Below are 27,610 nucleotides of genomic sequence, written 5' to 3'. Positions count from 1 at the left end.
GTCTTGGCAATTCCTCCAACAAATAAAGACATTGATCAATATTCAATCTTAGCAAATGCATCAACAAACAAGATATTAATCAAAACAAGTTCCTCCACCCTCAGTGACTACCTAGTCTTGAAGATCTACACATTCAGAACAATATAGTACTTAGTATCAAATTGGTAATTAAATCTAAGTCTATTCTATCAATAATTGTATCTCTTGTTTCTATCAATGATCCTGATTTTACATGGTATTAGAGCCATCCTAATAAGAATATATATTCTTCATAATTAAAATTAGAACTCAAATTTATCAATCCTCAATTATATATATATATATATAGAGAGAGAGAGAGAGAGAGTGCGAGAGAGAGAGAGAGAGAGAGAAGTTTATTCATAAAATTATATTCCTTCTATAATCGAGCTCTTATTATAAGAAGAGTTGGTCTAAATAATGCACCAAATGATAATCGGTTGGCAGACATCTTAATGTATTTGTTAACCATCAAATAATGATCAGTTATGATCTAAGTACTATATCCACATAGGGACATGACCCTATGTGGCCTTTGGCCACATAAGGTGTAGAGACATACTTTTCATATATAACAAAGGAGATATCGTGCAATCTAAGAATCAATAACAAAGCATTTTTAGTCTTTGTGATTACTCCAATAAATAAAGACATGGATCAATATTCAGTCTTAGCAATTGCATCAGCAAACAAGATATTAATCATAACAAGTTCATCCACCCTCAGTGACTACCCATTCTCTAAGATCTGCACATTCAGAACAACATAGTACTTAGTATTAGTGGTAAGTAAATTAGAGTCTATTCTATCAATAATTATATCTCTTGTTTCTATCAAAGATCTTGATTTTACATGGTATCGGAGCCATCTTAATAGGAGTATATATTCTTCAAAATTAAAATTAAAACTCAGATTTATCAATCTTAAATTTTATCCTCAAAATTCAAATGGTTAATCATGTAAGATTAGAGGATAGACTTGAGGGGGCATCAAATTTTTCATCTTGGAAAATTTGAGTCATGATAGTACTAAGAGAAATGGAGTTAGAAGACTACATAGAATCAAACAAATTCTAGATAAAATGACATGGAAAAGACATAACAAAAAGGCCATTAAAATCATTATAGACTTAGTGAAGGATCATATCCTCTCATCTACATCCAGTCTTAAAACTCCATTTGAGATGCTCTCTACTATTAAGAACACTTTTGAAATTAACAGTACTAGTAGACTGCTAACTTTAAAGAAAGATTTCCTATATATAAAAATGAACAATGAAGAGTCAATTATGTCCTATTTTCTAAGAATCTCTAAGTTAAAAGATCAGCTTGCAACAATTGGAAGTCAAGTTGATGACAAAGAACCTACCATCATAGCATTAAAAGGACTTCCACTATCTTGGGAAACCTTTATTCGTAGTCTAAGCTCCCAACTTGATCTTCCTAAATTTGAATTACTCAAAAATGAATGCACTCAAGAAGAATCAAGATTAGTTTCTAGAGGATTAAGCATAAATCAAGAGGGAGATATTCAAGCTCTTCATGCTAATTCAAATAACAAAGAAAAGAAAGGTAAATTCAAATGTAATAGGAAGGAATTTAACAAACCATACAAGAAACAAGATTGGTCAAAAGTACAATGTTTGAAATGTGACAAATTTGGTCACTCTCACAACTTTTTCCCTGAACGAAAGAAAATTCAAGGATCCCTAGTAGAAATCAAGGAAGAGAAAGAGAAAAAAGATGAAAACCTTACATTTTATCTAGCTCTCTCAAGGGAATTAAACTCAAATAAAAATACTTGGATTATAGATAGTGCAGCATCTCGTCATATTACAAGTTTTAGAGACAAATTTGGAAGCTTCAAAGAATACTCCTCAGAAGAAGTAACCATTGGAAATAATTCTACTCATCCAGTTAAAGGTGTTGGATCATGTTCAATTCATCTAAATTCAGGTATCACTGTCCAACTTTAAAATCTTTTATTTGTACCTGGTATAAAAAGAAATTTGGTCTCTATCTCTAGTCTTGTGAATCAAGAGTACATAATCACTTTTCAAGAAAATAGAGTTCTATCATGGCCAAAGAACTCCAACATCAAGAAAGTGATATGTATTGGATTTAGAGCTAGAAGTTTATACAAACTTTGTAATCAACAAAATTTAGCCCTAAGGCATGAAACATCAAATTCAACTAAAATTTGGCATAGGAGACTAGGTCACCTTAATTTTCATGCATTGCCATCAATAGAGAAAATTGTAAAAGGATTACCTAGTCTCAAATATGATATCTTAGGCATCTACAAAGGATGTGCCCTAGGCAAGAACAAGAAATCCTTTCCTAAAAGCATACACAAATCAAAATCTGTACTTGGAAATTATTCACACCAATTTATGATTATTCTAGAAGAACCTGGATATACTTCCTCAAACAAAAAGAATCAACTGAAGTTTTATCTAAATTCAAAGAATTCAAAGATCTAGTTGAAAACCAATCTAGATAGAAAATCAAAAACACTAAGATCAAACAATGGAGGTGAATACATCTCTAAAATCTTTTTAAAAAATTGCATTACTATTGGGATTAAGAGGGAGTTTTATGTACCATATAATCCTTAACACAATGGAGTTGTAGAATATAAAAATAGATCAATTATTGAATCAGCCAGAGCAGTGATGCATGATCAAAATCTTCATACTTTTTTTTGGCTAAAGCTTCTAATACTGCAATATATATTCAAAATAGATGTCCTCACTCAATATTAGAAAACACCACTCCTAAAGAAGTATTTTTAGGTATCAAACCAAATCTAAGTCACCTAAGAATAGTTAGGTGTCCTGTTTATATTCATATTCCTAAAAGAGAAAAGAATAAAACTAGAACCATCTAGAAAGAAGAGAATACTCATTGGATACAGTAAAAAAACCAAAGGTTATAGGGTCTATGTTCCAAGTCAAAGAACAATTGAGATCAACATAGATGTTAAATTTGAAGAAGATATTGCCTTCAATCTTTCTAAGAACATTGATGAAGTTACACATGTTGAATCTACTACTGAAATAGGTGAAGAACTCCTAGTTGAAAATGAGAGGGAGAATGATCTTGAACCTCCTTCACCTACTATCTCTAATTCTGAGAGTATTGAAAATTCCAATATTAAAAAGAGGCTACTTTGGGCTAGGAAAATGATAGAAGAGAATCAAATTGAACCTGATGAAATAATCAGAAAAAGCAAGAGAACAAGAAATCAGTCATGTTATATGGCTCTACTAACTGAACTTATCAAAACAAAACCTTTAAATGTCAAATAAGCCTTCTCAAGAAAACCTTGGAAAGAAGCAATGATTGAAGACTATTAATCAATACTAAAATATGATGTGTGAGATGTTGTATCCAGACCTAAGAATAAATCAATTGTCTCTTATAAATGGCTACTTGATACACATTTGTTAGAACTATCTTGGCAATTGTAGCATCGAAAGGATGGAAAGTTCATCATATGGATGTTAAAACAACATTCTTAAAAGGTGAAATTGAAGAAGAAGTTTATATTGAGCAACCTGAAGGATTCATCACTCATGACAAAAATTCTCATGTGTGTAAATTAAAGAAAACACTATATGGCCTTAAACAAGCACCTAGGGCATGGTATGAAAGAATAGGAAGTTGTCTAACAAAGTTAGGGTATTCTAAGAATGAAGTTGATCCTAACTTATATATCAAAATAGATGGTGATGACATGATTATTCTTGTGTTAAATGTTGATGATTTGTTTATAACAGGTGAAGAACATCTTATAAATAAGTGCAAATAGGAACTAATAGTAGAGTTTGATATTAAAGATCTAGGTCGTCTCCACTAATTCCTAGGACTATATGTTTGGAAAAAGGGGGACTACATTTTCCTAAATCAGGGAAAATACACTATTGATATTTTGACAAAATTTGGAATGATGAATTGTAGACCAATTATTACTCCTATGGAAGTCAATCTACATAAGCTGAAAGATGATATAATTGAATCTGAATCTATCGATCCTACTTACTATAGGCAGATCATTGGATCTTTAATGTATTTGGTGAATACTCATCCTAATATATGTTATGCTACTAATACCTTAAGTCAGTTCATGTGTGAACCAAAGAAGATACATCTAATGGTAGCCAAATATATCTTAAGATATATAATAGGTACAGTTGGTATGGGACTTGGATATGATCAAGTCAAAAATCAATTTTCATGGATATTCAGATTCTAAATGGGTGGGAAACTCTATTGAATGTAAAAGTACTACAAGATGTTTCTTCAGTCTTGGATCTAGGATGATTTATTGGTTCAGCAGAAAATAATCATCAATTGCATTAAGTTCCACTGAAGTAGAGTACATAGCCACTTCCATGGGAGCTAGAGAAGTTGTATTTCTATGACTTTCTAGTTGGGTTGTTTAAGAAGCCCTTAAAGCCAACTATCATTCATTGTGATAATCAAAGTTGTATCAAGCTTTCACCTAATCCAATTTTTCACAATTGATCTAAGCATATTGAAATACCTTATCATTACATTAGAGATATGGTAGATCGAGTTGTTATCAAATTGGAGCATATAAGTACAAATGAGCAAACAACTAATGTTTTTACCAAGCCTCTTGCAAAAGTGAAATTGGAATACTTTAGAGGAAAACTAAGTATGATTAAATTATAATGTTGAATATTGAATTTCAATTTCAATTTATATGTGTTTATGCTTCTATAGTTGTTTAGTTGCATCAAATATGTAATCAAAAGCGATGATCTTTCATGGACATATACATTCACAAGGTAATCTTTGTAAGGTGATGATCTTGCAAATGATATGACTGTTATTATGATGGTTTTGTTTCGGATACGTCGGAAGTCATTGATAATGAAAGCATTATGATTACTCTAGATATTGTTTGGACAATTAGAGATCATAATATATGTTATGATAGTGTTCATAACATTGTGATTGTAGTTATTTGACAAGTCACTATATCAAAGTGTTAAAGTCAAGTAATGTGTTGGTTATAGATATCCTTAATACTGATATCTTATTTTTTAAAAATTGTCACTTCTCCCTTGCTAAGAGGGAGTGTTGGAGTTCAGTTTCAATTAAAGTGAAGTACTCATTATATTGAGTATATGTATTCATGATTTACATGAAAATTTTTTTTACATCTTATAGTCTTCACACACACACACACACACACACACACACACACACACACACACACACAAGTTTATTCATAAAATTGTATTCCTTCTATAATCGAGCTCTTATTATAAGAAGAGTCAATCTAACTAATGCACCGAATGATTATTGGTTGGTAGACATCTTAATGTATTTGTTAACCACTAAATTAGGATCGCTTGTGATCTAAGTACTATGTCCATGTAGGGACATGACCCTACGTGGCCTTTGGCCATGTAGAGTCATGTCTCTACAGGGACATACTTTGCATATATAACAAAGGAGATATCATGCAATCTAAGAATCAATAACAAGGCATTTTCAATCTTGACAATTACTCTAGCAAATAAAGACATTGATCAATATTCAGTCTTAGCAATTTCATTAGAAAACAAGATATTAATCACAGCAAGTTTGTCCACCCTCGGTGACTACCTAGTCTTGAAGATCAGCACATTCAAAACAACACAGTACTTAGTATCAGATTAGTAAGTAAATCTGAGTCTATTCTATCAATAATTATATCTCTTGTTTCTATCGAAGATCCTGATTTTACACCTTGGGCATTGTGATTTACTACTTTCTATTTGATTCTTCAACTTCCTACTCACTGATTTTGTTTGCCTCTTCAACCTATTCTTCTTGTTCCTCATTCTCCTTTAGAGAGTCTTCGCTTCCTGTACCCTTAACTTTTTATCATATTTATATTGATAAACTCAAACCCAATTCTCTTGAGTTTCTATTGCCTAAACCATTTTTAGCAATAAAGTGTAGTGCCTACCCTAGTTTGCAATTTGCTATGATGTATTTTCGTATTTTACTCTATGAGTCCTTGGTATATTTCTATTAATTAAGTCCAATTAAAAGATTTAATTAATGACTTAATTAAATGAAAAATTAATATGATATTTTATTATTTAATATAATTTAATTAATTGGGAAATTAATCAAATAAAAGAACTAAATTTGGAGATCAAAATTATAAGTTCAAAGTTGGAACATGATAATATTTATTTAACTTAATAATAATATGTTTAATGTTCATTTTTAAATAAATGTTAAATAATATTATTATTTAAGTTAATAAATATTTTATTAATTAAGTTTCAAAAATAAATTTTAATGTGGAAAATAAATTGATTTATTAAAATTTCATGATCGCATGATATGAGATTTTAAAAGGAGTCAAGTGAGTATCAAATAAAGTAATGTGCATTATTTTAATAATTTTTCACCTATAATGTAGCCTAAGTCTCCTCTATAGAGTTTGTGTGTACCTCTGGTGGTGTACTTATTGTTGAATGTGTTTATTGTGGTTATTTACTTTCGTTGATAATGATTGGCGATTTTTGGTTGATGTACTCTTGACATGTGGATTTTGACTTGAGCCTATCTCCTCCAGTGCATTCTTTGTTGGCTTTTACCTTCCTTCTGTTCTTGGATCATTATGATGGATGTTATATCTTATGTTGGATGCTATTTGCTAGCATGATTCTTTGTATTGATGATTAGCATGTGATAGATGATGCTATTTACTTATAGAATCATCTTATGATTAGATTTCTTATGTATATGTTGTAGCATGTTAGATTTCTTTCTGCATATGATGTAGTATGTTCTAGGAGTGACATTCCTACTATGATAATACCGATGATCTCTTCAGTGACTTGGGATGTTATGCGTGGAGGGATGGCTAGGGCCCACGATGGTCTAATGATGCTATTGACGGTTGGGAGGAACCGCACACTTAGATTAATTGTGTTTTATGATGGATGGTTATCTTTTACGATGATTGTTATATCCTTATTGATGGATGGATGTATCATGTATGTTATTAGTTTCATTGACTTTATTGTACTTGTATCATAGATTCAATGAGGATGATGCATCTTTATTTTTACATATGTATATTCTTTTCAGCCTTTTGTACCTTGTGACATGTACAATGGATGATTGAACATTTTGAATCTCATTTGCCAAGAGACATTTAAAACAAATGAATATTATGGACTTTGGACTTTCTATTATTCATTCATATGGATGTGATGGTTGTTAGACATAGTTTCAATTAAGTGTAACTTAACATCATGGGATCCACCTGTTATGTATACTTATAGTTGGTTGTATGTCATTGCTTCCGTGACTATATGTTTGATGTGTAAGATGTTATCTTTCTTGTTTCAAAAAAAAAAAAGCTTGGTAAACTTAGTAAAAACTTTAGGTTAATTCTTTTGGATCCCTTGGCGGGGCGTTACATAAAGTTACTATGAGGAAGTGTGTGTTGGAATTATGATATATTTTTCATTAGTGCAAACACTTATTCAATTTTGAATGCTTATCTAGCTCATCACTTAGTCTACAGTGTATACCAAGCATTCAGTGGTTACCTTATAAGTTTAGCAAGTAAACAATTCTCACCGAGCATTCCAAAGGATGCCGAGTGAATGAGAAGTTCAGTAGTGTTTACCGAGTGAAAAAGGTAAACAAAGGACTCAGTGTTTACCGAGTGAAAAAGGTAAATGAAGGACTCAATGTTCACCGAGAAAAGAAAGGTAAATGAAGAAGTTCGTTTCTACCGAGTGACAATGTATCTACCGAGTCACCAATGGTTAACGAGTTCCAAGCAATGTTGTGTGGCTAGTATGAACTGAGCCTCTACTTCTACCAAGTGCCTAACGATGCCGAGTAATGTAGTGGATGCCGAGTATCAGAAGGTCACCAAGTCAACTTGAGGAACCTGAGTTTTCTACTATCTGGCCGACTCTGTAATGTTTTGTTCACTTGTGTTTTGGCTGACCTTGCAATTGTAAATATTGGAATGGTATATATGTAATGTATGATATCATTTGCAAAAAGTGAGTAAGATATGGATAAATGTATCAAGAGAGACATGTAATGTTTTGTGAATCAGCAGAAGAAAAAAATATTCAGCAAGGTCTACAAGGAGCAAAAAAGATTCATCAGTCACAAGAGGTGATCTATACTTCAAGGATCTAATCAGCAAATCAAGTTTGTAAGTAGATCCACTATTTCATCCTAATAGGTGAATCAGTTTTGTAAATCCTTTAACATGGTAGACTTAACAGTCTTTGTATAAATCCCCTAACAGAGTGCATACTTCAGTGTATGTTTGTAAATCCTCTAACAAGATGGACCTAGCAGTCCTTTGTGCTCCTAATAGGGCAGATCATTAGAAGTGATCAATGTAAGCCTTAACCGGCCAACTTCATATTACAGTAATGAAATTTTGTGGGCATCATCCCCACCCCAGTTTTACTTTCTATTTGGAAGGTTTCTGGGTCACCAAATTTCTGTGTACATGTGCAATGAATGATTAATCTTTCATTTATGCAGTAGATTAGATGAATGAATGATGAATGGTTAAAATGTTGAATTGCTTTAAAAAAAAAATTTATAAGTTACTGATTCACCCCTCCCCTCTCAGTAACCTATCTTATCTTGAATATTTCCAACAATTGGTATCAAAGCTTTGTGCTTCTTAGGATAAAGTTTGACAGCTTGAGCAAAGATCAATGACAATGGAGATATTCAAACTTGACAAATCTATTGAAAATAAAAAGCTAGATTTGGAAATGGCTATGCCTCAACTCAAAGAAGCTAAGGAGCATCTTTCTCAATCTCTAAAGAGAAGGAAGGAACTTGTAAGACAAATGAATGATCATCAGTATGTTGGAGAAAAGATTGAAGACCTTTTACCATCAAGCAGTTCAAATGAAGCTAATGAAGCAATCAAGGAACTCCTAGCAAAGAATGGTTCTCTGCGGGAAGAAGTAAGAAAGCTTAAAAGAGAACAAGAAATCCAATCAATCAGGCTATGTGAAGTTTTGGAACAGAGAAACAAGGCAAATGAAGACTTAGAGGCAAGAAATAATCAATCCCTTCAGCATGAAGATCTTGTAGGTCAACTATCTAATGCAAATGAAAAAATTATGAATCTAAGATCTGAGAATGAAAGTTTGAGAAATGATTTAATCACTGAAAGACAAATCAATGCAAGCTTACAAAGTGATCTGAGATCTGAAAGAAAAATCAATGAAAGTTTGGAAAATGACTTGATCGCTGAAAGGCAAGTCAATGAAAGAATGATGAAATCTAAAGCAGACATGAATCAATTGAATCAACAAAATGAGAAGAATCTTCATAGACAAAAAGGTAAAGTCGGTCTTGGATACAAGGAAGAAGTTGAAACCTCCAAACAAAGTGCCCAAAGGAATCAAAGACCTACTTGCAATCACTATGGTAAGTTAGGTCATACATCAAACAAGTGTTGGAGCAATGGAAAAGGCAAATTCAATGGCAAATGCTACAATTGTAGTCAGCATGGTCATAAAGCTAATGAATGCAAGGATAAGCCAAAGTTTGAAGGAAATTGTCACAAATGCAAGAAGCATGGTCACAAGGCATTCCAATGCAGATCCAAATCATTCAATCCAGCTGAACAACTTGTTAAAGCAATCTTTGGATGGAACTACAATACTTGGTGCAGATGTCATTATTGTGGAGAATATGGACATGTTGGCAAAGACTGTTCAAGGCATCACTTGAGGAAAAGAGACACAACAGTAAGATGTTATACATGTACAGAACTCATTCATATAGCTAAAAGTTGCATGAATATTGAAGAATTGAAGATGAAAAGAAAGCTAAAGTTGAAAACATTTGGAAACAAATGAGGCAATAGTGGATTCCAAAATCTACCAAGCAAGACAGTTCAAGTGATGGCAATGTCACTCATGAAGTGGGTGACTCCATCATTTCCAATTAGATTCATAAAGAATTTGGAACTGTATCATCAAGCTATATCTAGAGCAGTTCCAAATGCAAGTAAGCAAATAGATCGAATCAGTATTCCAAATACACAAAGATCAAAAGAAAGGTATCTTTCACCGAGTTGCATCTACCGAGGAAAGTCGGTTGAAGACCTTACCGAGCTAGGTCGAGAATAACTAAAAGTTTTGTTCGACCACCGAGTTGCAAGGATCTACTGAGTAAATCAATGATAGAATGGCAAGCACTATGTCATCACAGCTACCTTCATACCGAGCATTAATGACAGTATTTTTGTCAAATGGGCAGAATTCGATTTCATTCTTCATCACAATTTCAGAGAAAAGAAATTTCCAGCAAATCTAGAGCAAATTCCAAGCAATTTCAAGCGATTTTCAAGTGGAGAATTTGTTCAAGATTTTCTTATACTTACAGAGCAGCTATGGCATCTGCAAGCACCAACAGCACCAAGGCGAAGAGGGGTTCAAAAATGCTAGTAAAGGGTACAGAATGGAATGCACCCCAATTCAAAATTGTTTCGGTCGTTGCAGAATCACTCAACCCAAATGGAGCTCAATCACAAATTCCACCTAAGGTACTTCTTATCAATGATATTCATACTCATTTCAAATGTTCTATTCAAGAAATTGGAAACCTAGAAATGGACAATACCCTAGGTGAAATGAGTGTAAATGGCTCTTTGAAACTCAAATTCAAGCATCTTGAAACCAAAGGCTTGACTCATATCTCGCATATGCCTAGAAACTATCAAACCAAATGGATTAGGTATATTTTGAGTCGGGTGCATAATGGGTAATTATGGTTAGAGCAGATAGTGTTAATCACAAAGAAGATGATTCACAAAATCATGGGTCTCCCTATGCTTAGCAAAGCTAAAGCCACCAAAACCCTAGGTTGAGAGGAGTTACAGAAGCAAACCCTAGCCGAGTGGGACAGTAGAGGTTTAAAGGTCAACACTGTATCAGATGTCGAACTAAGATTGGGCATTCATGTAATTGCTCACAAAATCTATAGTTCTAGTCGACTGAACAGTGTACCTTGTGAAGCTGTGGATTTGGCCTTCAAAATTGTAAAGAAAAACCTTGAATTTGATCTGTCAGAAGTATTGTTGAGACAATTGAATAAATATCGATAGTATAAGGACTTCCAAGAATAACCCTTGTAAATTCAGTTCTCTGTTGATCTGTTTATTTTTCTACATTCAAAAATTCTTTCCATCTAAAGGAACTGTCGTATGGAGAAAAGACATTCTAATTTTGTATCAGATAAATGAGTTTGTAGCAGAGATGGGTGAAAATTTTGACAAAGTCATGGATAACTATTTTGAAGACTTCAAGGAAAAAATGAATAACAGATTCTGAATTCCTCCAAAACTAGTTGAAGATTACAGAGATGATGTATGCTTTATGGTTGACTATGACAAGTTATACATTCAGGCAGTCAGACCCCGAGTTGCATGGGTGAAACCTCTTCCCTATGAGGTAAATATTGATGAAGCTAGAGACAACATAGAAGCACTGGTAAATGAGCCAGTAGGCCCAAGGCAACCAATTTTTTGAACTTATGATGAAGCAAAGGCTAGAATTGAGCTTGAAATCAAGCTGCCACAGGCCATAAGCAAAGGCAAGAGGAAGATAGCCAAATTAAAAACTGCTACCGGCCTTCTTATGCTAACAGAAGGAAAAGGTGAGGACAAAGGAGATGATGAAGGAGGAGAAGAAGAAAAAGAAGAATAAGAATCTGAAGAAGAACCATCAAAGAAGAATGGTGAGGTAATCGTTACCAAACCTAAGAAGAAGCCTACTGCAATATTCACCAGAAGGACCAAAAAAGGCAAGCAGGAACCTATACTAGTCAGGCCTACACCCACATTCAAGGAAAGGCTTAAACAATTAGAAGAAGGAGCTGGCATCACAAATTTTAAGGCATTGAAATTTGAAACAAGAATAGATGCTGAGAAAATGCAGATTGAGGAATTGGTACTCAGCAAGATGGGTAAATGGAAATACTCTCCAGACCAGCTTCCCTCCCAAATCTCAAAAGAACTGTTGGAGAGATTGCAACCGAGATGTGAGTCAGCCACCCAAACGGTAAAAGACATATATGAGCAATCTCTAAAGAATATCAGACCAAGTCCAACTGGAGCAGAAATAAAGATTGAAATGAAAAAACATGAAGGTAAAATGATGATCGGATTTCACACCTGTTTGATTTTAATTAAAGACATTGAGCATGTTGTAAATGATGCTACAAACATATGGAAGAATATCTATCATCTACAAAAGCCCAGTGAAGATCCAGTTGAGATCAAGGATGATGACAAAAATGACAGTGATGATATTAATGGCACTCCATCCATCACAGTCTCACCAAGAGAGTTGCATGCACTAATGGAAGAAGACAAGGAGGAAGAAGGAATGGAGGAAGAAGCTAAAGAGGAAGATAAGGATGAAGATGATCCAGTAAAAATTGCAATAGCAGTTATTGCATCCCTTCCTCACTCTCCACCTAAAACTATCACATCATCAAGGTTGGAGTCAGCTTCAGCAGGTTTGATAGCATCTACGTCAGAGTTATCATCTGCACCTACCACATCATAGCTTCAGGTATCATCAATGGAAGTGTCTACCACTTTATCTACCGAGTTGCAGCCCTCTTCTTCAGCTACCAAGCCAACCTCCTTAGCTCCATCATCATCAGTCAGAATAACAGTAAGTTCCACAATTTTGTCTTCATCAATTCCAGTGAGTTCTACAATTTTGTCAGCATTATTTGCATCTACTTCAAATCCAATTAGTTCAAATACTGCTATACCAAGTGTATCATCATTTTTGGGAAGTATTCCAGTTTTTGATCCGGTAAATACTTCTATTGGCACTCAATCCTCAAGTCCTATCCCAGTTTTTACTGCTAGTCCTTCCATCTCCACTATTGTGTCTGTTCCTAACGTCAAACCAGTCATCACAGAAGTCAAACAAAAGCATCCATTAAGACTTTTGATCACTGGAAAGGAAATTCCTGAAGATATTGACTTAGACACACAGAGAGTGATTCCAAAAATTGACTATGAAAATGCTACCATTGAAGAGATGAGGTTTGCTAGTCAACTGATAGAGATGAAGTCTATGCAGAAGCAGTTAAGGTCTAAAAGGGATAAGGAATACAGAATAATTGAGAATGCCAAAAATATAATTACAGATGCTATAAGTGTTGAAGTAGATTCTACTCAACACATTTTGATTCAGTTAGAAGAGGTTGTAAATAAATTCAATGAGGACACCTCTGGTCAAGAAAAATTGATTGAAAAGGCTGAAAGAAAATTTGATAATAAGGTGCTTGAGCACATTGCAATAAAACAGGTAGAATTGTCCACAATTTTGGTCAATCTTGAAAATTCCTTTAATAATGTAACTTCACTTTTTGCCAAACTTTGTGATGTTACCGAGTACACCAAGGAGATCAAAGAAAAATTGAATAAAATTGATGAGGATATGAAGGTTAGTGCCCAAATGCTACAACTTGACCCCAATTCAAGTTCATCCCATCATTTCACAATCAGATTTTTGTCAGAAAAGCAGGAAGAATTGTTGAGAGAGGAAGCAAGGATCAGGTCTACCTTGATTGACATTCAGAATATGATCCTTCCTGTCATGGACACAATGCAGAAACACATTGTCTACTCCAAAACATTGATCCATGCCAACAATTTTTCAGTTGCAGATCATGTGATTGAACTTTCAGCTGAAATTCAAATAGCACTCTCCACCTGCACAATTTTGCAAGAAAATTGAGATAAGACTTTGGCTCTTATTCTCAAGGTAGACTCTGAGTTTATCTCTCATTTTGGTGTCTTTGTGTAAATACATATTGTGTAATTTGGCATTATTGTCAAAAAGGGGGAGATATATATAAATAAGGAAGCCCATGTGTAAAGATAGAGATATTTGTAAATACTCTGTGCATATTGTATGGGGGAGATATATGTAAATCAGTATGTCAAAGTTTGCACATAAGTTTTGGCTCATAAGTGTTTTTGTCACCAATGCCAAAGGGGGAGATTGTTGGAATTATGATATATTTGTCATTAGTGCAAACACTTATTCAATTCTGAATGCTTATCTAGCTCATCACTTAGTCTACAGTGTATACCAAGCATTCAGTGGTTACCTTATAAGTTCAGCAGGTAAACAGTTCTCACCGAGCATTCCAAAGGATACCAAGTGAATGAGAAGTTCAGCAATGTTTATCGAGTGAAAAAGGTAAACAAAGGACTCAGTGTTTACCGAGTGAAAAAGGTAAATGAAGGACTCAGTGTTCACCAAGCAAAGCAAGGTAAACGAAGAAGTTAGTTTCTACCGAGTGACACTATCTACTGAGTCACCAATGGTTACTGAGTTCCAAGCAATGTTGTGTGGCTAGTATGAACCGAGCCTCTACTTCTACCGAGTGCTTGATGATGCCAAGTAATGTAGTGGATGTCGAGTATCAGAAGGTCACCAAGTCAGCTTGAGGAACCCGAGCTTTCTACTATCTGGCCGACTCTATAATGTTTTGTTCACTTGTGTTTTGGCCGACCTTGCAATTGTAAATATTGGAATGGTATATATGTAATGTATGATATCATTTGCAAAAAGTGAGTAAGATATGGATAAATGTATCAAGAGAGACATGTAATGTTTTGCGAATCAGCAGAAGAGCAGAATATTCAGCAAGGTCTACAAAGAGCAGAAAAGATTCATCAGTCACAAGAGGTGATCTATACTTCAAGAATCTAATCAGAAAATCAAGTTTGTAAGTAGATCCACTATTTCATCCTAACAGGTGAATCAGTTTTGTAAATCCTTTAACAGGGTAGACTTAACAGTCTTCGTATAAATCTCCTAGCAGAGTGCATACTTCAGTGTATGTTTGTAAATCCTCTAACAAGGTGGGCCTAGCAGTCCTTTGTGCTCCTAACAGGGCAGATCATTAGAAGTGATCAATGTAAGCCTTAACTGGCCAACTTCATACTGCAGTAACAAAGTTTTGTGGGCATCATCCCCACCCTAGTTTTACTTTCTATTTGGAAGGTTTCTGGGTCAGCAAATCTCTGTGTACATGTGCAATGAATGATTAATCTTTCATTTATGCAGTAGATTAGATGAATGAATGATGAATGGTTAGAATGTTGAATTGCTTTTAAAAAAAATTTTATAAGTTACTGATTCACCCCTCCCCTCTTAGTAACCTATCTTATCTTGAATATTTCCAGTGTGTTCTTTCTATCATCCTAGTCTTGTTGAAATTTCAATGCTTCTAACCTTCCTTCCTTCCTTTGAATATTTGTTTGAGATGATTGCCCTTTACACCCATCTTGGCTAAATCATCTTTTAAACTATTCCCTTCTTTATAGATATGGTTAGTTGTAACCTACTCAAATTTGTTAACCAAAGATGACATCACTTCCAAAAGAGAATGCAATCTCTAATTTGGGGTAGCCTTGGATCTTACCATATTTATCATAATCATTAAGTCCCCTTCAATTTCCAATTTGTTAACTTTAATTCTAAGCATAGTAATATTCCTACTAGTAAAGCTTTGAATTTTGTCTCATTATTGGTATCCTAAGGTAGGGGTAGTGCTAACCTTGCTATACTCTCTCCATCGCTAAAGTGAATGATGCATCCAACACTCGATGGGCTAGGGTTTCCTTTGAAGGTCCTATCAAAGTTTAACCTCTACCAACCATTAGTTGGCATAGACCATCTACAACTTTCTCTGTTCTTAGAGATTAATTCCCCTCTACCTATAACCTAAGAGGCAATGTGTGCAAACCAAAGTTTAAACATTTAAGATCATCCCATCTGATGTAAAACTTTGGGGAAGAATGTTGATCTAAGATTTGTGTATTCATTGTTTCTAGTATTGTTGCTTCTAGTTTATTTAATAATGAAACTATGCTCATGCCTTTGTCTGGGAAGAATCTCATATTTCTTTCCTTCCACAATTCTTAAAGAAGGATTGAGGATGATATAATCCACATGTTTCCACATAGTCTCTCTTGATTTATTAGTGGTCACAAAATATCATTAGGTAATGCAAAATGCCACTCTAATTTCCCTCACAACTACTACCAGCATTGTGGTGGAAAATGGTAGGTCAGTGATAAATGATTCACATCCTCCTCATTCATTTGGCAAAGAGGGCATATTTTTGGCCCTTGGAACCCAGACCTTTTAAGCTTGTCCTCTATCAAGATTTTCCTTTGTAGTGTTGCCTAAGAAAAGATCTTTTTTGGTGGGCACACTTTGCTCAAGCATACCTGAATTGGCAGTTGAGATTTTTTCTAATTATGTTGATTAAAGACTATCATGTACCCTTCCTTCACATTGTATTTCCATGACTTAGCACCATCCCTAATGATTTCATCAATACCCAATTTAAGAATGAAAATTCTATCTTTCAAGATTTTATTTAGGTTATCTATGTCTTCTTCATGCAAGCTTAGACTTTCCAATTGTTTCCATTTCCACTTACCCTCAAGATTCTAGAATTGTAATGTAGTCCTTGACATATTTTCCCCATCTTTCATGGCCTATGTCATTTTATCCTTTTTGAATTCATTAGTTGACTGATAATGGGGTATCCTCCCCATGAATTATCTCAAAATAGATCCTCACTTCCCTCCTATACGTTCCATGTGATGTTTTCTAGTATTTCTTTTTCAGAGTTAGATATGAAGCTCCATATTCAAGATATTCTAGGAAATTTTGTAACTCTCAAGGTCTCTTCCCCCTCCCCATTTAGATTGGTAAAGTATTTCCCTCTTCAGATTTTGGCCCATTTGAGACATAGTTCATGATGAATTTTCCAAAAATATGTTGCCCCTAAGGCTTAGCTTTGATGTGGCTGATTTTTTATACTCATTCCTCCATATTTCAATTGCTTGCAAATTTTGTCACAGGCTATTAACACAAACTTATCTTGGTATTTTTTCATTGCCAAAAACATTTCCTCTTTTTCTTTACAATATCCATATAAACTATTCAGTGGTAACCAGATGCAGGACATCAAGTATATATATCAAGACTACTGACAATATAGAGTTTAGCATAATTATTCTACCTATCAGGGATTTAGATTAGGAACTATCTACAAAGCAAATACAAAAATTTAATCATCTTCTATAATTACATATTATATGTACTAAATAAATAAATAAAACTTAGTTTGATTTTTCATCTTATCATGAGAGGTCCAAGTTATCTAAACCAACTTCAACTTCAATAATTGCAAAGATTCATTTTCTTCTATAGACTAAGCTTTCAACATTATTATTCCAACAACTAAATTGGTCTTGATTATACTTGAAAATGACCTTGATTTAATAAAGCAAGTGTTATTGAGACTTTTTAAGATTATTCTATGTTTGGGTGGTCCCATGAATTTCGTAATGCAATTCAAGCTTAGAACTTTAGTTCTAAAATTAATGAAAGCTAACGGTCTCATGGAATTTATTATTTCACATAATAAATTATACAATGTAAAAAACAAAAAATAATTAGTAAAATTGAAAAAACTTACACACTTGACTAGTGTCAAGAAAATAGCCTAAGTAATAAGACAAACCTTATGATGGAACAATTTCTAGCACCCCACATTTTTCATTGCACAACTCTATAATTCTTAAAAAAACCTAGAAAATAGCCTAAATAATAAGACAAACCTCATGATGAAACAATTTCTAGCACTCCACATTTTTCATTGCACAACTCTACAATTCTAAAAAATAAAAGCCTATTTTTTAAAAGAGATTACAATAGACCTTATGACACATTTTCCGTGTAATATAATCTTTGAAAACGGATCCTTAAGCCCTCCATTAAACCTCAACTTGTAATATAATTGTCATGACATTAGGACCCTTCATTCCATACATTTTCTCTCTTTTCTCACCTATTCCAATTCACCCTCAAAACAGTTTGTGCGACTTTCGAATATGGACAACGTAGAGCTGACCTCAATGAGCCTCTGCTCTCCTCATTTACGTTCTCAACGGAGACTTTCCAATATCAAAATAATCTAAAAAGAAAAGAATTGGGTTTTCGATAAGGCCAACGGCACATTCATGAATGGCTAGAAAACGTTAGATGGAAGTACAGCCCAATGGCCCATATATTGTTTTTTTAACTATTTTAATTGGGTCAATTAAATAAACCAATCTAGAAGCTGTTACTTTCATGTTTTCAACCATCATTTAATGACCTCCAACACTTTAAAAAAGAATTGCTGTCGTACTCAGCATTGCATTAAAAAGATTCTAGAATTTTAATGGAAATCTGACTTTGTAAATTGATAGTTTTTTACGTGGAAAGATTGCTATTTCCTATGAGATTGGATTGTGTTTTCCTTAGAAAGATAGATTTATCTGACAGCAAGAGAAGATAAGGCGTTGTTTTACCCCTACTTTTCTATTATTTATATGAACGTTGGTGCCTTAATTTCCCCATCTGGGAGTTGTGATTTGCCTGAGAAAGAAAGAAAGAGAGAGAGTATTTCCATGGCGTCTACTAAATCTAATGGAGGAGAAGCAGGGACTTGGAAGTTAATGATGGAGGATGATGAGCCCATGAAATCTCCAATCACAGTGAAGTATACAAAGCTCTTCATCAACGGAGAATTTGTTGATTCCGTTTCAGGTAAAATGTACACGTGTTTCTTCTTGTAATTTTCTTGTTTTCAACCATTAGAACCAGCCTCTGATTTCATATGGTAGTCTGTGACTCCATGAAATTCTGTGTCTACCATGCAAGCTTCTACAGTTTAATGTTACGAATGATTATCCAAGCAACAATACTGTTTTCTTTTAAAACTCTTTGTTCAGCTGTTGCTTCTATGCATTTTGATATTTTGAAGCCCTTAGAAAGAACATATTTGGTAAGGTCTTTTCGATTTTATTATACAAAAAAATGGCAGAACTGAGTTTGATGCACAAATATTTTAATGGTTTTCTTCACAGTATGTTAAATGAAGCGATTTATGTCATACTTATTAGGAATTAATTGCGTGATTTTGAAGTACAGTTCTTATTCCTTCATGATTTATACTCACCATTCGGGGAAGAAGTTCATAAGAATCTGTTCCTTAATATAAATTTTTCAACTTAATTAAAGAACATATTAATTCCACTTAACTGAAGAGCATAGTCATTCAACTTAACTGAAGATTGGTTATTATGAATCCCTTAAAAATCCATAACCAATTCTTTATAAACGATTTTTATGATTTAAATTCTCTTATGAACTTCTTCCTAATCCCCTAAAATATTTGTCACAGAGTTCCAACATATTCACACAGTATTCAAGCTAGCTTGTCCTGGGTTTGGATGATTTTTTGGTTTGAATTGACTTGAATGAATTTTTGGTTTTTCAGACTTGAATGTTTACTCGTAAGCTATAAACCAAACTAAATGGGTTGTGTATATGACTATAACAAATTTGTGTGCAGGGAGAACATTTGAGACATTTGATCCAAGAACAGAGGAAGTGATAACAAGTGTATCAGAAACCACCAAAGAAGATGTTGATATAGCAGTCAAAGCAGCTCGGGCTGCCTTTGATCACGGCCCATGGCCTCGCTTGCCTGGATCTGTGAGCTCTCTCACTCATCGTCAGACATTTGTTTTTTTACAAGACTGTCTTTTTAAAATCATAATCCAATAAATGTTCTTGTGATTTCAGGAGAGGGGCCGCATACTGAACAAGTTTGCAGATCTGATTCAGCAACATGCAGAGCAAATTGCATTATTGGAAACATGGGACGGCGGAAAACCTCTGGATGCTGTCAAATATTTTGACATGCCCGAGGCACTTGGCATTCTCCGCTACTATGCAGGTACAGACATTTTAGCTATTTAACCATTTTTTTTTCTTGTTTTTCAAATGATAGATAATAGTATTTGATCTGAAATAGAGCAAATCATTCATACAGTTAATACGTACAATAGTATTATGAACTATGAACTGTTGAATTAGATGTCTATCGGCTAATTACTTCTTTGTAAATTAAGAATATAAGACCATGGAGGTTAAGGGGTGAATTCTTAAGCTGAGTTTTCATGGGAGGAAGTTTAATTAAAAGAAAATCAGATAATGATGTTGAGAGCTTTTAGAATTATTTTAAAATAAGGTGATTTCATGAATTTCGTATTGTAACTTAAACTGAAAGATTACTAGAGCCAGTGATGCTATGAATATTGTTGACTTACTCATTAAGCTCCATTAAGCTTCCAAACTTATGAAGAGCTGGTGATGCTATGAATATTATTGACTTACTCATTAAGCTCCATAAGCTTCCAAACTTATGAAACCTGAGGATCTCGTGAACTTTATTAACTAGTACATTCAATGACAATTTTTCGCACCTTACCTTTTCCATAGCTGAACTCTGCGGCTCTAAAATGTAGTAGCTGTCATTTTTCGAAAAGAACTCCAATCAATTACTTCTGCAACAAATTTTTTTCTTCATAAGACCTCATAATCCTTGATGTATTATTCAAGTTTATTCTCCCGGACCTTGAACAGATAGAAGGGAGAGATTTTGTCATTTCATATTTCATATGGATCAAATAGAATTGTAGCATGACTACTATTGTCTGTTTTTCGCACCTTGCCTTTTCCATAGCTGAACTCTGCAGCTCTAAAATCTAGTAGCTGTCATTTTTCGAAAAGAACTCCAATCAATTACTTCTGTAACAAAAATTTATCTTCATGAGACCTCATGATCCTTAAAAATGTATCGTAAAGCCTTCCATAAGACCTTTGCCTTATTCAAGTTTATTCTCCCTGACCTTGAACAGATAAAGGGAGAGATTTTGTCATTTCATATTTCATATGGATCAAATAGAATTGTAGCATGACTACTATTGTCTGTTTGTATTACAGAGTTACTGACTCCCAGAAATTTCTAGCAGATTATGATTAACATTCCATTGTGACTCACTTTCCTAACACAATTATGGATTCAATATTGTAAAATATATATGTTGAGCTTTACTCAGTAATCTTCAGATACCTTTTATTGATATGTATAATGTGAAAATTGTCTACATAACTATACGTTTGAAATCTATAACACAATTTCTTACATAATGCTGACTTGTTTCAGGATATGCTGATAAGATACATGGACTGACATTGAAAATGAATGGGCAATATCAAGGATATACATTACATGAACCCATTGGAGTATGTGGTCAGATCATACCATGGAACTTTCCCCTAATCATGTTTTTTCTGAAGATCAGTCCTGCTCTGACCTGTGGATGCACGGTAGTCATCAAACCTGCAGAACTGACGCCCTTAACTGCACTTTACTGTGCTCATTTATCTGTTGAGGTATGTGAAACATAACTGCAGATGGCATTTTTTCCCTCTGTTGTTAAGACAGCTCTCAAATTCGAATGAAGGATACACATTAATATGCAATTGGTTTCTGAATTTGATTAGGTATGTTTTTTTATCATCAATATTTCGAATAACACTCTGTGATCCATCATCATATCTTTCTTTCTTTCTATTCATATCTTTTTCTTGCTCATCCTGATAATGAATCACAAAGTATGATCTGAAATGTTAATGATAAAAAATATACACAATCAAATCCAAAAATCAATTGTACATTGAAATGAATTGTAAAAATCTGATAATATTTATAGATACTTATCACTAATTAGTTAAACAGATGACCAAAACACATCAAATCAAATTCTAAACCTCTTATCTCGAATATTCAATAGAAAATGTGGTGGCTATAAGAAATAACAATTAATCTGCCTGTGATTTATACAGGCTGGAATACCTCCTGGTGTCCTTAACGTGCTCCCTGGTTTTGGTGAAACTGCTGGTGCTGCCATAAGCAGTCATATGGATATTGATAAGGTAAGTTGTATACGTGTTGCTAGAAAATGTATGTATAGATTAAAAATATTTATTTTATTTAAGATTTAAGAAGCTTAAATTTGTTACAAGAGAATTAGGCTATACACAGGTTGAGTAAAATAACCATTCTTTTCTAAGATTCAAATAGTTCAAATTTGTTACAAAATTGTTAGACTACTACACAAAAGGGTACTCGTTGGTTTGGAAATTGAAGCATTAGATTATATAAATTTTGTACAACCAAAAGATATAATACTTCATTTATCATTATACAATGCCAATTAAATTTAAAAATTTATAAAAATTGAAATGAACCTTGTCCCTAAATAAAGCTACAATAAAAATCTTAAAATAATACCGGTCCCTGCGGAGTTCTTCAATTTGAGAGATATTTCAGTCACAGAATGACTACTTTGTTGAGGAGAATTCTGCTCCTCTGCCACATCCATCCATTTCTAGGGGCGAGGTCCAGGGCTGGAGGTCTCATTTGTTGAGATCTGTCGGATAATTCCAGTCCACCAAACAAGCTCACCGGCTAAAGCCCCCAAAATTTTGAAAACCTAGCAAAACAATTCTTGCATCTGAAATTCATATTTTAAAATTCCACTGGAGACCTTCAAATTGTGTCAGATCTAACTCATAGTCTCGTTTGCCAGACAAATAGATTTTCCAGACGATTTTGCAACGGCTGTCAAACCTCAAGATCTTCAAAAGTAGAGTAGCAAATAAGGCAATATATTGCATATTAGATCATACCTGTTGGGCTTGGTACAAGGATCAAAAGATCGTAACCGGGGTCTAATGCATCAACTGTTGTTCTTCAAAACCCTTATGCCAGGCCTCATGATATGAGTCCTCTTCCTTTACCTTATGCCAGGCCTCATGATATGAGTGCTCTTCCTTTACAGAGCCAAATCGAAAGAATGAAGTACCCTTGAACAAAGTGAAACTTCATGATGTAGGAGCATCTTGGGGAGACATGTTGAATGTAAAAGAAAAAAAAATTTTAAAAAAAAGAAAAAATGGAAGAGAGAAAGTGACGAAAATTAGAGGAGAAATAATAATAAAATAAAAAGAAGGAAAAATGAGAAAAGAAAGAAAAAGGAGATTTTTATTTTCAAGGTGCATAGGTGGCATAATAGAAAAAATAAAAAATAAATAGTTGTCATTCCATTTATCGAAGTGTGTGGGTAGAATTCTAGAAAGTTATGAATATTGTATAAAGTTGTGGATATTGTAGAAGGTTATGGAAGTTGTAGAAGGTTGTGGAAGAATCGAGAAGGTTGTGGATAAGTCATGTATTGGGTGGTAAGTGCCTATTTAAGCAAGGCATATGAGCATTTCTAATCAAGTTTGAGAAGTAGAAGCTAGAAGGCGTGAAGACTTCAAGGTGTGAAAGCTCTAAAGGTTTAGCTCTTCAAGTAGAAATTTTTGGTGAAGCTCTTGGTGTGAAGACTCTTATTTGGGATTTCTCTTATGTTGAAGAATTTGTAAACTTCTTTTTGAAGAAGTCATATCTATGATATCATCTTGTGAGTGTTGTAAGGATTTTCAAGTATAATAAAATTGCTTGTGAAGCATTTTTTTATTTCTCTTGGTCTCCATATTGTTGCATTCTTGATTGTGAGTGGGTAAGGGTGGTGTGGCCCTCCATCACTTCACCTTCCAGAAAGGGTTCAGAGGAATTCGGGAACCATTCGTGAAGCTCTCGATTTAGGCCAATACTTGTATACTTTGAATATATAAGGGCATTTTTTGTCACATAAGTTGCTTCACTATTCTGAGAATCCATAATTATTTACAGAATAAATTTAAGATAGTTCGAGTCAAGGGAATTACAAAACTTCCCACGGCATGAGTGAGCATCTGGCGCAATGCCAGAAAATGCCCTATTGCGGTTCCCTGCTTCCATCGGCAGAGTTAGCGTCTCGAGATGATCTAATTGTAGTAAAATAAATGAGAGGTTGAATATTGGATATTATGTTTTATCGGTGTCTTGGTTGTTAGATGCAATATTATATTGTTTGTTGATATTATTTCATATTGGTAAACAAGTGTCCCGTAGTGGCGTGTACTTGTCCTAAATTGTAATAGAAATATAAAGTGATTTTTTTAAAAAAAATTGAAATAAATAAATACAAGATAGAAAATAAATAATGTTAAGAAGAAAATCAAAATAATTCATCAAAGTAATATAATATTTTGAAATGTTCACATTATCAATATCATTAAATTTTAATAATATACACATAACAAAAGTACAATGAACAATATTAATTCTTAATTATCTTTTAAGGCTTTTCTAATTGACAGGTTTATAAGAATTCAATAGAATTCAACCAGGAACTGACGAAAAAAATATTATAATCCAGAAATAATCAACTTTAGAAACTAAAGAGGACAGTGATAAATCTCATTCCACTTTTTTTCAATCATTTTCTTAGTGAAGTTGAGGCTCCCAACTTCTTTTTGATATAGTTTTGATTGGCTTTGACATGTGCAAAATTCCTAAGCATCTTCTATTTTTCCTTCATTTGGAAGAATGAGAGCTTTCCAATCACAAATTGTATCTTCCATCTTACAAAAACTACCCAATTTTTACACCACTAGTTAAATTATATCTTCCATTGTACAAAATCTACCCAATTTTTACACCACTAGTTTATCAGTTATTTTGGTTCCAATATTTAGTCTCCAAAATAGCTTCCAATAAATTAATTTTCTTACTGTATTTAATTGAAGATTAAACCACTTTAGTATGACATTCTGAATGTTGTAAAGAATGCAAAATTTATCAACTTTGTACTCAGCCAAATAACACATGCCTTTTATGCATGTGTTAACCTCAATGAATGCTGAGGTAACTATAAAACTCATCACCCTGCTTTAAGATTTTCTTAAATTATTTTTGTTGTGGTTATGCTATATTCTCTATTCCAAATATTATTTTAAGTCAATTTGTGCTCTGTAAGGATATTATAACAACCTCCATGGAAAGGCCTAGAATTTTGAGTTATATGTATTTTGGCTTGTTTACAATGTATTTTCTACCAAGAAATTGAGTGACTGGTAAATGTAAATGATTATAAGGTAGCATTTATGTTAATAATATACATATTGCTATTAAGGATTATGTTTTTACATCCAAACGTATTGCTGAATCATGTGTGGCACAACTAATTTGAAATCTTAGTTAAACATCTACTGCATTTTATGGTGTATTATATGGTTTGGTTTTTGCCTTTATTAATAAGGGGCAAATATTTAAAGTCCATAGGTATGGGTTAAAGATAGAGGGTTTTTAATTTTGAAGACAACAACAACAAAGTTGCAAAGCAATTAAAGTGTGTTAGTGCAAAACAAAATTAATTTAGAAATTTTTAAGGACAAATAAGATTTAACAAATTCTAAAACCTTGCCAAAATTTATGAATATGGAGCACTCATCCGAAAAAGGGGTCTTATAAGAGAAAATTGATTAAGCCAATCAAAAGTGAATTAAATCAATTATATCAAATTATAAATTACAAAATATTTATTAAAACTTTAGTAATAATCAAACCCCCCAAAAATACAAACATCTAATTGGTTACCGAGTGAACGACTATTGATTAATTCAGCAGAACTAAATGTAATAGTACATTGCCTACGAAAAGTACAATAATGACTTTAAATGTAAGAAATTCTTTTTGAAGGTCACTTGATTATAGACTGATTATTCAAGTGTTTCATTAACATATTTATTTTGGTCAATTCTTATATTTATTAGGTGAAGAGTATGAGCAACTACACTCCCTTACCTACACTTGTAGAACATAAAGTCAAATCTTGAGGGTTTTTTAATGGGTATTCATATATGAATTGACACCTTTAAAATATATCTTGGCATCTGGGTAGTAATAAAACTCCATATAGAGATTGACAAGTATTGAAAAAGTGGTCATTTCAAAGTAACAACATGTTGATGATGTGCCCTGAAAAGCTTAGTTATAAGCAAGGGACTTGCCAAGTAAGATGGTATAAAAAAATAGAGATATTTAAAATTTCCATGTAGGATTTTGAGAAATGCAAAGTTAGGGTGGAATACTAGGTTCTCTCCCTTAGTAACTAACAAAAGTATAAGCTGTAAAACCACTTATTATCTCAAATATTTTGATGTGTGTTCCCATGAATTTTTCGAATTTGCCCCTTGAAATTGTCTATCAAAAAAATTATATTCATGTTCCCTCGATGAATTGAGTTGAAAAACCCTTTTAATCACATTAGATTAGGAAGACAACCATTTTTGAAAAATTCCTAAGTGAACAAGCCAACTTTTGAACTAGCAATTTGGCTTGATCCCATGACATTGTCACCATGTTGATTTTAGAAACCCATCAATCCTCAACCACATAGTTTGAAACTTATAGAAATCAATGATAGTTTGACAACAACTTTATTGAGGAATGGCAATTTTTTTCTGAAGATAGAAATAGGAGAATTGATGAAGTTATTGCTCGCACATTTGAGGTGACATTTATCAAGTCTTCTTGACTAAAGATTGTACAAAGCATCTAATTTCTATTGTTGTTGATTTCATTTGCCAAGGTGTCACATGTATATCAAAGAAAAATGAGCCATAACTAAGGATTAACAAATTAATATTGCCACCTTGTCATTGAAGATGTTTTGTACATGTTATCACTAACCTCTACTCCTACTTTCCAAAATGGGACTCCCAGTGAATGATGACTTCTAGAATGAAAATCCTCAACTAAGCTTAACACAAGAAGAAATCAAGCAATTCAATATCATTTTAAGCCTCTTCATAGATGCATGGATATTTAAAGCAATTTATGTTGGTTATGAGAGTTACACTATCGAGCTAGAAGGAGAATGAGAAAAAGTAAAAATTGAATGGAATGCTTAGAGGAAGGGAAGATGAGGTGGTCCTTGAGGAAATTCTTAATGTTATGCAAGATCTATTGGGTATGATTCAGGTAGATGGAGTCTCTTTTACAAGCTAGGGTTGTTGTTGCACCAAACGATTGACCTATCAATGCTCGATATAGCCACGAGAGGCAATTATAGAACACATGAGGCAATTAAGTCATGTCATGAATCCCAAAGGGGAATGTTGGTAGTTAGTCTAGCAATCCCCCCTCGGCATTATGCTAAGGAGATTCAAACCTATGACCAAGCTATGATACCACTTGTTACAAGCTAGGGTTGTCGTTGCACCAAAAGATCAACCTATCAATGCCTAATATAACCACTAGAATTAGAGAACACAAGAGGTGGTTAAGCCATGTCACAAATCCCAAAGGGGAACATTGGCAATTAGTCCAACAGCCCCCATATTTTAACTATCATTTATGTTATATATAGTTTCTTTTGGTAAATTTTGGTAATAATTCAAAAACTTGTTTCGACTACCCTTCTTGTAACAGTCTTTGTAAAAAGATAAATAATTTATCTTGGGGGTAGAATTATAGATGAGGTAGGTAGAAAGAGTGGGGGAGGGGAGGGGGGGAATTTGGAATAAGTGATCTATCCATACAAAAAAATAGAGAATTTGTTTTCTTCCATCTTGTTTGAATATAAAGAGTTTTTGAGACTTTGTGCTACTAATTATGTTCATGGTGGTTATTTTTTTTATTTGCTCTTAATCTTTTAGATT

The 27,610-nt window shown here is 33.5% G+C and overlaps 1 protein-coding gene and 1 long non-coding RNA gene across 2 annotated transcripts in view; one reads left to right on the top strand and one right to left on the bottom strand.

Annotated features, from left to right (window-relative positions):
• Window positions 1-373: 373 nt before the first annotated feature.
• Window positions 374-23,400, bottom strand: LOC149540880 (uncharacterized). Its single transcript, XR_016356452.1, has 2 exons — window positions 22,311-23,400; window positions 374-765 (listed from the first exon to the last, which is right to left on the bottom strand). It is a non-coding gene; the product is annotated as an uncharacterized LOC149540880 (long non-coding RNA).
• LOC149540879 (aldehyde dehydrogenase 1-like) overlaps window positions 18,358-27,610 on the top strand; it is a 40,505-nt gene continuing 31,252 nt past the window's right edge. The window contains exons 1-5 of the mRNA XM_089801948.1: window positions 18,358-18,712; window positions 19,521-19,663; window positions 19,754-19,907; window positions 21,180-21,409; window positions 21,863-21,952. Of these exons, the coding sequence (XP_089658074.1) occupies window positions 18,496-18,712; window positions 19,521-19,663; window positions 19,754-19,907; window positions 21,180-21,409; window positions 21,863-21,952 (834 nt within the window). The 5' untranslated portion in view covers window positions 18,358-18,495. The remainder of the gene's footprint in view (window positions 18,713-19,520; window positions 19,664-19,753; window positions 19,908-21,179; window positions 21,410-21,862; window positions 21,953-27,610) is intronic.

Source organism: Cupressus sempervirens, chromosome 9, assembly GCF_028749045.1.
Source record: "Cupressus sempervirens isolate cs-2001-9-10 chromosome 9, ASM2874904v1, whole genome shotgun sequence".
Taxonomy (NCBI): domain Eukaryota; kingdom Viridiplantae; phylum Streptophyta; class Pinopsida; order Cupressales; family Cupressaceae; genus Cupressus; species Cupressus sempervirens.
Note: the sequence above shows the minus strand (reverse complement) of the source record. Positions and strands in the feature narration are given on the sequence as shown.